Source organism: Parasteatoda tepidariorum, chromosome 3, assembly GCF_043381705.1.
Source record: "Parasteatoda tepidariorum isolate YZ-2023 chromosome 3, CAS_Ptep_4.0, whole genome shotgun sequence".
Classification (NCBI taxonomy): domain Eukaryota; kingdom Metazoa; phylum Arthropoda; class Arachnida; order Araneae; family Theridiidae; genus Parasteatoda; species Parasteatoda tepidariorum.
Genome location: NC_092206.1, coordinates 4,257,103 through 4,270,569, shown reverse-complemented (window position 1 = coordinate 4,270,569; position 13,467 = coordinate 4,257,103). Strand labels below are relative to the sequence as shown.

General features: G+C 28.8%; 2 protein-coding genes across 2 annotated transcripts in view; both read left to right on the top strand.

Moving 5' to 3' along the window:
• The window catches only part of LOC107444900 (ecdysone-induced protein 78C), an 89,201-nt gene that overhangs the window by 63,212 nt on the left and 12,522 nt on the right, over window positions 1-13,467 (top strand). Inside the window, exons 4-6 of the mRNA XM_016059168.4 lie at window positions 3,625-3,812; window positions 7,728-8,033; window positions 11,407-11,512. Of these exons, the coding sequence (XP_015914654.1) occupies window positions 3,625-3,812; window positions 7,728-8,033; window positions 11,407-11,512 (600 nt within the window). The remainder of the gene's footprint in view (window positions 1-3,624; window positions 3,813-7,727; window positions 8,034-11,406; window positions 11,513-13,467) is intronic.
• On the top strand, window positions 8,918-10,332 carry LOC122269884 (uncharacterized). Its single transcript, XM_071179317.1, has 2 exons — window positions 8,918-9,853; window positions 9,981-10,332. The coding sequence occupies exons 1-2, from the start codon at window positions 9,024-9,026 to the stop codon at window positions 10,159-10,161; spliced, it is 1,011 nt and encodes a 336-aa protein (XP_071035418.1). The 5' UTR covers window positions 8,918-9,023; the 3' UTR covers window positions 10,162-10,332.

Sequence of the window (13,467 nt, the reverse complement as noted above, 5' to 3'; positions counted from 1 at the left end):
CAATTTCTTAAGAAATGAATGTAATCCTTTAATATTTTATATGAATGAGTACAGTATAACTTAATATTTTTATAATTATATTAAGAACTGATATAATACCATACTCAAATCTCATATTGGTCCACAGCTGTCAAGAATCACAAAGATTCATCATTTGAAAATTTCCATCTCTGTTTCATTCATTAAATTTAATGAAGAACTAATTTTTAAACTTTTAATTGTACTTCAGTATTTCTTAAATTTTCAATGCTCTTAAGATATTTTATTAAGAAACCTAATCTTAAGAGGCAAGATTTTAAAAAAAAAAGTATGATGTAAGGGACTTTTCACTATTTTAACATTTAGCAAATGTAGTAAAAAATTTAATTTAATTCTGTTTAGTCATTCCAAAAAACTCTTAATGATTTAATTTAAAAACAATTGAAATAAAGAAAAATTACTTAATCTCAGATTTGTAAAATTTTATGAATGTATTGACCATATAAAAAAATTTACTTCATACAAAAAAAGTTTAACTGCAATACTCATTATTTACATTTTAAAATTATTGGAAATTTTTTTTAATTGTTTCATTAGAAAAATACTAAACCATGTGACAAATTTTATAAAAATTTAATAAGCAACATTTATTAATTATCATTAATATGAATTTATTAAATTTTCTTACTTTACTTTATTCTTTACTTATCTATATACATTCAGCATGGTCAATAATATATTTCTGTTTAATGTTTTGTTGAATATGCTTTTTATTAGTAGCTTTTATTTAAATCTTAATAATACAGATAACTTTTTTAAATTATAGTTTAACTAATTATGACTTTGAATTAAAGTTATTCTTTTTTACAAAATCAAATAAAGTAATTATGAATTTAAAAAATAGAACGAATTACTCTATATTGAATCTATGCAAAATTCTTCATAAATTGTTTTTATGGTTTGGAGTCAAAAACAAGTTTTTTTATCATGTAAAATTCTTGCATTTTGTTTATATATATCAGGGGTTTGTCTAGGTTTTTCCGTGAGGTGCGTATTCTGTGAAAATTTAGACATAATTTGTGAAAAACTAAAAATTATATTAAAAAATCATCACAAAAATATGGATTTATCGTTTTTCAAGGGATACAAAAATAAAATTTTAAGAAAAAGTATTTTGTGAGACTACAGTTTTTCTTAAAGTTGAATTTGTGATGGTGCCGCTAAACGGTAGTAAATTCGGTCTGGGCAGAACCCTGTATATATAACTTTCAACAACAGGAAGAATAAATTAGTTTTAGTGCATATATCTTCATTTTTTTTTTTTTAAGGGCTTAAAAATATTTGAGTGCATAAAAGGTTATTTTGTCGAAAAAAATTTGGCTATTTGCCCTGTATAGGATATTTAAAATTATACTATATATTAAAGTAATCAACTAAACTTGAATAGTATGGTTGCAGTTGCATAATTAGACCTTAAAATTTTTCAATTTAATATTTTTGATAAGTGTCATTGTGATTTTAAAACAAGTAAAATAACTTGCAATGACTGTAATATTTAAATTTGGTATAACTCTAGTCGTTAGGAATATTTCAGGGAATATAATTAAGGAATATTTCAAATTTTTAACTAGGATTTTCTTATAAGTGATTTACAAATTCCAAGTAAGATGGAATATAAATTGAAAACTGTATTCTGAGCACTTTTATTTTAAAAAGATCAAAAATTAATTTAAAATCATTATATCAAATGTTATTCTGGAGATGTTTTTTAATTCTTTTTATGTAATTAATAAGTTTTAGCAAACTTAATTTATTGTCTATCCCTAAGTATTTAATTATTTTTGTGTTTATTATAATCTTGGGTTGTGTTGTGTCGCATATATAATTTCTGCCACTTTTCTGTTGCTGATTTCAAAGTTTGAAAAGGATTTTCTAAACTATATTAACCTAAATTTTCTATTGTTTTATATTTATATATACAGTATTTTCTGTTTAATGTGATCACTGTTAGTGTTCTCAGCCGTTTGTTACCGAAATCACTTGATCCGTATTTTCCCATTCATTTCTATGTTAAAGTTATCACTTTCTGTAGTCATTAAATTGTTGTCAGTGTTTCTATATCTTTCTTTTTCGAAACAACAAAAGTTCGAACTTAAAAGTCAACAATTTAGCTAGTCAAAGAAATTTTGTTGCAACAAATGATTAAGAGAAGCACGAAAGTGATGTATTGAAGAGAATATTTACATCAGAAAATGCACATTTAAAGCACTGATGAATGTACATACCTAAACAGTGGCATAGTTTTATTGTATGTTTTGGGAGTATTTGCTATCTCCTTCTACTGTATGTATATTTATATATATTAGGGGTGTGTCCAGATATTTTGCGAAAGGTCCTGTTTGTGTAAAATAGTGAAAAAATTACTCTTAATTTGTGAATATAAAATAAACGTTTTAAGTTAATATCCTGTCAACCAGGGTTCTGCTTATGTGAATTTGTGCAAATAGAGTCCTGTTATTGCGAAAAACTTTTTCAATGAGTTTTTAAATTGTAAATAGATACAAGATTATGCTCAACTCTGTAGAATTATAATACAAAAAAAAATTATAATTCAAAAACAAACAGCAATTGCTGCTACTAAATTAGAGATGCAACATACATATATATTTGGTATTTAGCCTATACTGCTATACGCAGAATATTCATTTTGGACGAATAAGGGAAGAAGCGTCTGCAGAAGATAAAACTTAATTCGTTTACATCGTCTTTCTTTTTTTTTCCCCTGAGAAGGGTTTATTTGATTAACAAAACAATAATGAAGATAAACAAATTTGTGAAGGATCTGATTAAGAGATAGATCATTTTGTGAAGGGTCCATTTTTAAGTTAAAATATTTTGTGAAGAGCCCTTTTTTATGAAAAGATATTTTGTAAAGGATCTGTTAACGGACCCAAATTTCTTCTAAACAGACCCCTGTATATTCTAAATGTTTAAATTACATAAAATTAATAATGAAAACCTTTTTATATCTACATCCTACTTACCGTATAATAGTTTATAATCAAGTAATGTTTAATTTCAGAAGGGGTTTTGTCCCCAAAACTATGCCACTGTACCTAAGTGTTGAAACAGGAGTACAATCCTGTTTCAGTGCTCTTAAAAAATTTTGATTACGAACAATCATTTAAATGAGTTTCTTAGAAAAAATTATTGACAGTCAACACTTGGTGTTTTTTTATTTTGTACTAATTTTTTTATATTGAAAGAAATATGCTGATACAATAAGGTGAATATTAAAAGTTTTATTATAAATTTTAGTATGTGTGGCTTAAATTGGAAAATATGTCTAATTTTGTGATTTGCTTATTGTTATCAATCAGTTAATTTTATCAAAGTCCTTGTGTCCAAAAGTAATAACATTAAGAGGAGACTACTGTACATACCGTTTATTTATTTAATTAAAATCTATTTGCAATTTAGGACATAAATTTGGCAAATGTTTGAGAAAATTACATATCTTGGCATTTTCCCTCCAGCTGATTATGTATTTTTGTCACAACATTGTTGTCGGCTTATTATTTTTCTCTTTTATTTGACCTAAGTATATTCTTGTAAAGTAATCTTAGAATGTTATTTTTTTTTCAGCCGTAAGATATGGTAGAGTGCCGAAACGGTCGAGAGGAGGAAAGGGCGGTACAGAACTTGTAAAAAGCTCATCAGATTTCCGGCCCATCATGTATGATATAATTTTAATTTTATCTGAAGCCCATAGAATCCACTGCTCATACACAGAGGAGAAGACGAGAGATCTCATTAGGAAGCCTGCAATATTTGTAAGCTTGGTCTTATGTTTTATTCATAATTATTATGATTTTGTTATTAAGATTTCAGTTGTATGGTTTAGTAATAGTAATGGCTGAGTAAATTCATACCAATTTATTGATATTGCATACTTGTATAAAATTGAACAGTATATATACCTTAAAATTGTGTTAATTTGAAATTTGCAAATGCTAACTCTGTATTTCTGCAATGTTGTCTTCATTTTTAGCATTTTATACTGATTTTTTTTATTGTCAAGTACATACTATATCAATTAACGTATGAAAAGGATCATTGAGATTTTGTTGTTGTTTCTGCATTTTGAGGACTGTTTCAGTCATCTTTTGAATGATTTGAAAATCAGTTTAAAGGGGTATTTAAGATACGTCAAAATTGACCTGCCCGCCAACCTCTCTCCCCATTCTTCACATTGTTAGATATCCAATGATATTTGTTGTATTTATAACTTATTATTGATATCTTAATTTTTGTACTCACTATTTTTTTTCCTTCCTGGTGAGACTTTGACTCACTACAGTCAACTGCGACAGAGTTTTATCACTTCTAATTTTTATATGCCTTTTATTTATCTAATATGAAACTTCTCTGATCATTTGCAAAATCCCCCCCCCCCAGTTTCAATCAATAACAGTTGCATATGCTGGATAGTTCATAGGGTGTAACATATTTTAGTGGATTTATGGTCTTAAGACTTTTCATTACTCCTTAGTTATTTAAAGATAATTTGGAATTTTTTTGATATAAAATATTTTCTCTTAAGTTAATGAAACCTTTTTTAAATTTTCATTGATATAATTTTTATTAAGTTAAGGAAATTATTTTTCATTAACTTAACTTTATTTGATTCAAGAGATTGAAATTATTAAATTTGAATATTATCTTCAATTCAAAGACTAGTTTTCCATTCAGGTTTTATTTTTTATTATTTTTTTGTTTTAAATTTCACAGCAAGTTACATTTTTTATTCTATTATATTGTGATTGTATCAAATTTACAATTCTATAAATAATTAAAATTTGTAAAGGCCCATTCTCTCTCTTTCCGTAATTTTTTTATGCATTTATTGTTTTATATATGTTATCGTATTAACAACTCATCTTTATAAATTTGATACAATTAATTATATTAACCTACTGAAGAAAGTTTTTTATAATGGGTACTTGGTAGAGGCAAATTGTACAGGTGAAGTTAATAAAAGATACTCTTGAAAACAAGCTTGAAAAGTGTCAATAGCAATTTATATGTAATCATATAGATTATTTATCTAACCTTGTTTTGGTAAAACGCCAACCAAACGAGCAGTTTCAAAACTTAGTGCCGTGAAATTTACTGTTAAATTTCTATGTTGACAGTAGTAGTGTCTTGTGTTTTTATAAATTCTGTTTTAACTTATTTTTTTTTAAATGTTTATGTGGGGGCAACTAATTAAATCATTTATCTTACTTCAGTATAAATCATTTGAAATGTAAATGGTACCCCAGAGACCTCTTTTAAAAGTTAAAATGATTCATCAAAGTTCCCTTTTTAACCACAAATTGTCTCTTTTCCTTTCTCTGCAATTTGTGAAGGTTCTAAAAATATTAAACTATACTTTTAATTCTTACTTTCTTTAATTTGCAATTGATGGTAAATTTGTGTTCGAACACAGTCAAACAATGCTAAAAATTAAGTCTACAGTCTCTAGCCAAATTATTAGACACACTGTAGTTTATTAATAATTGCATGTTTTGCGCGATGTTGATGTAGAATAATTTTCAGGGTGGCCACCCACCTGGAAAACCTGGAATTATAAGGGAATTATTTTTATACTGGAAAAATCAGGGAAATTTGGATAAAAACCTGGAAAAATCAGGGAATTTTAAAGAAAAGCTGGAATTTTCACTAATTTAAATTATTTCATCCATTATACCCACTTTTTTTAGACGGAAATGTATCTTCAAGCAGTTTAAATATCATCAACTTAGCAATACTTTGCTTTCATCAAAATTTGCTCCATTACAGCTCTGTTAAACTAGAATGCCACATAAAATTCTCCCACTGTTGCTAAACGAATGTGGAAACCTTTGACTGCTATGGACTGTGCAATTTAGGAAATATTGTGGTGGAGGTGGAAGAAGGGATTAGGATATTACTGTTTTTTTAATTCTGTCCTTGGTCTGAATCCATTTATGGCTTAAGTTTGTTCCAATGATTTCGTGGTAATTTGTTTTCATTTTGACAAAATGTTTTTGTATTTTTAACTTTATAAAATTCTCCAAAAATTAGTTGGTTATAATTGAATAATAATAATAATAGATTTTATATTGCCCTCTTTTTCTGAAAGCTTTCGTATTCCCATTAAAAGAAATCTGTGAATTATTTTTTCTCAGCAAACCAGCCAATCACACATTTTTTTTTTACAATCGCTAACAGCTATGTTTATTGACAAATTGTAATAATTGTTGCATTAATGCTAATTTTTTCTATTTCATTTTAACCTTTTATAACATAATTTAATTTTGAAAAAAGGTTTTTTTTTTTAAGAACTAACTATATACTAATATTTAGTTTTACTCTTTTTGTTGGTCAATATATGATTTTGGATTCAAAATTTTGTACCAAAGCATTAAAAAATGAATAAAAAAATCTTGCCAAGTTGTCAAAATAAATTATTTTTTTCAAGATATGTTAAAAAAATGAAATTTTGAATAAAATATTTTATAATATAGACGCTTTTCTTGCCTACACTTTATTAGAATAAAGTAACTAAAACCTGGAAATTTTAAGATTTTTATCTGGAAAAATCAGGGAAATTTGAAATCTGATTTGAGTGGCCACCCTGAATTTTATATTTACTTCCTATTTGTATTTATTTTTAATATATTGCATTACAATGTTAACTAATTGATACACGAAAGTCAACAATTGTAAGCCGATTTCAGACGCATGCGTCAGTTGTGGCGTGTTTCTGCGACTTTATGTACTGTGTTAATTTGTTTTGCAGTTTTATACTACACAGTTATCTGTTTATTTTGTGTGCTGTATTTTAAATAGTCAATTGGAACATTTTTCTCGTGGGTAAAAAAAAGCACTCTTTCACTGTGTAAAGCATCTCGTGATTGCTAAAGTATTATCACAAAAATGGAAGGTTTCTAAAGCTAGCGTGAAAAGCATAAAGAAGAAAATTGAGTCAGGGGACGAACTGAACTCAGAAACGAAAGAAAAGATATTGCAAAATCTAATTTGGCTTGAGACTGTAAACAATGTTTCTGGACACAGTCTGTTATGTCTGGAAACAAGCAGAAAAAGGGGAAAAAAATGTAATTCTTTAACCGCTTCCTTGATTATCCCAAGCTAACTCGTATATGTATGTATTGCAAATATTTATTATTCTGAGTAAACTCCGGCATAGCAGAATTCGTGAATATGTTTTGTTTCATTGCGTTTTTATTTGGCCGGAAGCAAAACAAATAATAATAATCTGCTGTGATTGGCCACTTTTTGTTTGGGAGTTTTGCTATTTGTGGGACTGCAGACGTGTTTTGTACAATTGTATATATGATGGTTAATGAATTTGCATGGAGGAAAGAGTTTTAAAAAAATGGCGAGCGAAAGTGAAAGTAATGCAGATAATTTTTCAGATTATGAAGATGTGAACATATACAAAGACTAATGTTTAACTTTTTTCACTTGCCCGAGATGATTTGGCATAGTAAGCTGGTGGTAAATTAAATATTTTTTACACATAAAAAAATTAAAATTTCAACTTAGAACTTGTGTATCACGTTTTGTTTTAGTTCCTTGTATTTATTAATGAAATACATAAATATGTCATTTTATTGCTTTTTTTTTCTTAAGTTGGTAAGAGAAGCAGTTAAAGAGAATTTAAAGGTATTGTTTCATTTTAAAATGTTTTCTTTTTACAGAGCCGAGCTGATATTACTGCCCTCGAAGGACAAGTGGGTGGCAGTAATCGTGAATTGCAGAAAATTATTGTTTGGCAGCAGTTCTCAGCCTTCCTCACTCCTTCAGTGCCTCAACTGGTGGAGTTTGCAAAACGTATCCCAGGGTTTCTGGATCTTAGCCAAGATGATCAGCTACGTACAATTAAATTAAGTTTCTTTGAGGTATGGTTGATCCATGCTTCACGTCTCATCAACTACAGGGAAGGGACAATCACCTTCAGTGATGGAACCTACATGTCGAGACAGCAAATGGAAGTGATGTTTGATGTAAGTTTAAATGTTTGTATAAGTAAATGTTTTGACTTCAAGGTAACCACTCTCTCCGCAAATAGGGAAAACTAGGGATTGTGGCAATTAATGATAATAAAACAGGGTTCTTGCTGTCCTAAAATGTCCTAAAAAAGTGCTAAATATTTTCCCCAACTTTTTTAGGGCCTAAAAAGTGCTAAAATTTCTTCTGAGTGCTAAAAAAGTGCTTTTTTTTTTTTTTTTTTTTTGGCGTTTCGAATTTTTTTTTGAGTGATCTGATTCCTTAAATCGGTTTCCCTAAATCCTTAAATTCTGTTGCCTTCAGCTCTCCTGCTGCCTCCATCTTTTTAGAAGATTCTTGGGCTTTGGGGAAAGAAGTTCTTTCTTCTGAGATTTTATGGGCTTTAAAAGTTGTAGAAAGCTACTACTCCTACAATTCTTCCAAAGACACTGGAAAATTATTTAGTACAATGTTTCCAGACAGTTCAATAGCGCATCATTTCGCCTGCAGTGAATCTAAGTGTACATATCTCTGTCATTTTGGACTTGCACCTCATTTTAGCATGCTACTTCTGAAGTGCCTTGATAATGCCAAGTTTTATACATTGCTTTTTGATGAGTCTTTGAACAAAGTGACACAGCAGAAGCAGTTGGATATACATATCCACTTTTGGAACCCAGATAAGAACATTGTAGAGACGCGATACTCATGGGTGCAAGTCTTCCGTCCCTAGGACGGATTTCCGTCTTTCGAAAATGTCCGCGGACGGAAGTAAGACGGAAACAAGACTGACTCGAAGACTGAAATCTGAATTTTTTTTTTTCTGTCCATAAAAATATTTTTAGGTCTACGTTATTGGTCCTGTTGTTATTTTATCCTGTTCCTTATGTCCTGTTGTTATTTTATCAAAAGACAGATGAATAAATATTTTTTGTACAGTATTTAAACTTGATATATTATGGTAAAGCTTTCTTTGACAGTTTGCATATGTCGAGGGGGTATTGTGTATGTTAGGTATTTCAGTTAAAAAAAATTTCAGTCTTGGCCTTTTTTCAAACTTGCACCCATGGCGATACTTAACATCAGCTTTTCTGGGCCATTCTGCAGCAGATGACCTTTTAGCCTGCTTTTATGCATCAGTCAAAAATGTAGACCTGAAGAAATTATTGCAGATTTCTATGGATGGTCCTGCTGTCAATTGGAAGTTTTATAATAATATTCAAGAAGATTTGTTAAAAGAACATGGTGTTCAATGCAATGCAATAGGAAGTTGTGGGCTTCATATTTTAAATAACGCATTCTACAAAGGTGAATCTGAAACAGAATGGCTCATTGGTTCTATCCTGAGCTCAATCTTCTATCCTTTTAAAGATTCACCCACAAGAAAAGAAGATTTTATTAATCAATCAACTGAGAACAAATTACCACTAAAATTTTGTAACCACCGTTGGCTGGAAAATGCACCTGCAGCTGAAAGAGCAATATTGCTTTGGGATGATCTGAAATCTTATGTGAAAAATGTTGGCAAGTTTAGAAAAGTGAAATGTAAATCCTTTTTAACTTTACAAGAAGCAATAAAAGACAAATTAATTCTTGTTAAGCTGAACTTTTTCTTAAATGTGTCGGAGCTAGTTTCACCATTTTTGAAACTGTATCAAGCAGATCGGCCACTTTTACCATTTTTTGCTGCATATATCCAGGATTTGGTATTACATAGTGTGCAATTATATAACATTCTGAATCCAGAATCTGTAGAAAACTTTAATTCTCTGGAGAAACTGTGCCATTTTAATTTTTGTGATGAAAAGAATTGTCTCTCTGACGAAAATCAGTGTAGGTTTTAAAGGTGACCAAATTTTAAAGCAGCTATTAGCCTCAAAAGTTATTTCTGACAGGGATCATATGAATATAAAGAAAGATTGCAGAAAGTTTATCACCAAAATGTTAGAAACATTACTAAAGTAATGTCCAATAAACTATTCTGTTGTAAGAAATGTTGCTTGCATCAATCCAAAATTAATGTCAGAAAACAAAAGCAAGTGTGTTCTAAAAATGAGAAACATATTAAATTACTTAAGTCAAAAAAAAAGAAAATTGAGGGAAAAGATTGTGACAAAATTAAGCTGCAATTTGCATCATGTATAGATTAATTATGTAATTTTTACTTCATGAATCGTGAAACACTTAATTTGTATATTTTTAATATCATGTATAGATTAAGTATGTTATTTTTACTTTACATCAAGTGCTAATTTTTTTTTCTTAGTCCTAAAAAAGTCCTAATTTTTTTTTTAAATAATTGAGCAAGAACCCTGTAAAAGGGTTAAGCACTAAGTTAATCTATTGTCAATTACGCAAAAAACAACTATTTTTTACTCTTAAAATTATCCTATAAAAACTTATACAACAATTTTGTCATTTGTTTTTCTATTCAACAGTTCTACTATAATAGTTGAAATTAACTGGCATGTGATTCTGCTGCTGGTTGATCGTTGCTTCTCACACTTCAGCGAATAAATAATTCATATTTGGACAAAATTTTCTCCGAGTTCTGCTGATATAAAAATTAAAATTTCGTTATTCGCATAGCATTTCGTCAGCAAGTCCTTTCCCCCCCCCCCTTCTTTTTTTGATATTTTGATGTGATATTATTAAGAATCTTAAATCTCACTGTTTAGAAATTATTATTAAGATTGTAAGGTAAACATTTCAAAATGACAAATAAATTTGCAGTGTTTTTGTTCTTTAAGAATTTGTCTGCGAAAAGCAGTATAATTTAGTTACTTTTCAGAGCTTATCTAAACATGAATTTAAAAATCATCTGAAATGGCAAGAAAAATGCTGGGAATTTTTTTTATTTCTTTACAAACTGGGAAACTACAGGGAATTTTGTTTCGTCTTTTAAAAAAATGATGACCAGCGCGCAATCCATGGAGTATTTAAGAATGATATTTCAGTTATACTAAGCTGTTTCAGTTACTATAGGATTATTTCAGTATGTTCAGCTGTTTTCCCCCAATTAAAGCTAGTAATTAGCCCAATATAGCTTACACAAGAGCACAGTATTTATGCTTCCTCTTAATGTATTGTGTATAATATGCACAGGGCGAACACAGGGAGTTTTTTTCCAGATTTGAATGGCAACCCTGCTGAAATACTAAGTGACTTTTATTAGTTCTTCTTGGTCATAAAGGTTTTAGTTAGGAATGAAGTGTGACCTTAAAATTTAGCATCGCTGTTAGTGAGAAGAGTATGCAATGAATGACGAAAGTTACTTAAATGTAAAAAATTTTTTACTTAAATGTAAAAATATATTTTTGTACTTACTGTATATATATTTTTGTACTTATTGTATATATATTTATGTATATTTTTCCACTCTAAAAATAGAATGATTTTGTCACTCGTGTCTTCAACTTTGCCTGTTGGCTGAATGACCTCAGGCTAAGTGATTCAGATGTTGCCCTTTATTCTGCTATTGTTTTACTCAATCCAGGTAATTCTATTTTTCTTACTCTAAAATGTTTTTTAAATATTTTAATCTTCATGTGAACTGCACTTCAGTTTTCTCTTCATATTTTCTTATGGATATTATCTTTTTTTTTTCTTCAGTACTTTACCTTTTTAATGTGTAAATTACGAAGTTTTGTTTTAAAATTAATGTTTTTAAGGTATTTCATAATTTAAAGTATTTTTCTGTAACTAAAAGTATTTATATCACTGTCTTATAACCGACATAATTCATAGTTAATTATATTCCAGGTTTTTCATATTATTCTTTTGGGTCTAAAAACTAGAAGCAGGGTTTGAGTTTTTTGCTCCGTTAACAAGACTTTTACGTGTGTGTATTTCTTTCACCAATTTTCTTCACCATCTTTTGATTTGAAGGATTTTCGCAATTTTGATTACTAGGAACTGCTGATATCACGATTCTTATTCAGAGTGCATAGCCTTTTTAAAGTGCTTAAAGGTGCTTGTTTTCTTTTTTTAAAAGCCCTTAAAGGTGGGTGCTTTTTTTCATTGGGTGTTTTTAAAAAGTGCTTAATTTTTCTCTTTTCCAAAATGAGATTTTTCCATTACCATGTTGATTTTTGCCATGAATTATGCAAAAAGACTCTTCACATTTTTCTATTCAACGTTTTTACAGTTAATTCATCCCCAATCTGTATCGTCGGTCCGTAGCATATGAAGACGTCATTCGTTTTGCATAATTCCTCAAAAGTGTTTTTTTATTTTGACATAACAGTTAAAACCGTCAATTGTCAAAAACTTGCCAACCCTACCTAATTATGATATTTTTTGTAAGTGCTTAAAATTATTTTTGGGTGCTTGAAAACTGCTTTTTTGTTGAAAAATTTGGCTACACTCAATGCTATTCATATGATTTTAATATCAAACATGAATTTTTGTGTTTGCCCGATTGCAATTGGTATTAATGTGTTTTAAAAATCGAATAACATGATTTGGATTTTTAGAACCTAATATTGCGATGCGTTTTAATACAAGTTTAGAATCCAATGTCGCGATTCGCTTTTTAAAATCCAATATTTACTCATATTCAAAAGGATGTAATATCAGGCATTGATTTCTGTATTTATACATTACTATGCATTGCAATGTGCCGAGATGATTGTGCTCTGGAAAAGAATCCAGATTCTTGGAAATCCAAGGTCCAGAAGTTTCGAGAAATCATTAATCACATTTATGTATAAAAATTCTTGTCTATTTTATTTAAAAATATTAGTACTAGAATTTATACTTGGCATCGCCTTCATTTGTAAATATTTTTTCCGGTAGAATAATAAATGTGATTAGAGATAAAAGTAAACTTATACATAATAATTCATTAAAATTATGCTGCATATAATTTCTTTAGAATTTCATGTTGTGAAAATATCAATGATTTAAATTTATAAAGACATTAATTTTTTGAATTGCGTCATTGATTTTACTCGAGAAATTTTCAGAATTTTTGAGTTGGGCTCACAATCACCCCTGAATGTATGCACATATTCATGTAGTTTAAAAAATGCTGTGTTGCAATTTTATTTTCGCATTTTTGAGACCCAATACCACGATTCATATTCACGCGATTTTAAATTCCAATATCACTATATTTGTAACAAGTTTTTCCTCTAATTGGTTACTATAATAGTGTAATATTCATTCGTAGGTAATTTAATTATAAATGTTGGTTCAAAAAATTATGTTGAATATGAAACATGTATGGTATGTAAATTGATATCTTTAACGATTTTTTTGCATAAAAATTTTTAAAGATTTTTTCACTTTGTGTCACAATCATTTGCATCGCTGTCAAATTTTTTAACGATGCTAAGCTTGTGTGTAAAAAAAAGAGACAATAAAAAAAAGTATCCTATTTCTCATCTTCAAAATTTAAAGCTGTCCCATGTTTGTAAATTTAAAGCTGCACTCTTCTGTTCTATAATG

Bases quoted from the DNA above. Each gene is read 5' to 3' on its own strand.
- LOC122269884 (XM_071179317.1), top strand. From the start codon at position 9,024: ATGTTAGGTATTTCAGTTAAAAAAAATTTCAGTCTTGGCCTTTTTTCA. The intron at 9,854-9,980 runs GTTTTAAAGGTG...ATTACTAAAGTA, and splicing joins TCTGACGAAAATCAGTGTAG to ATGTCCAATAAACTATTCTG.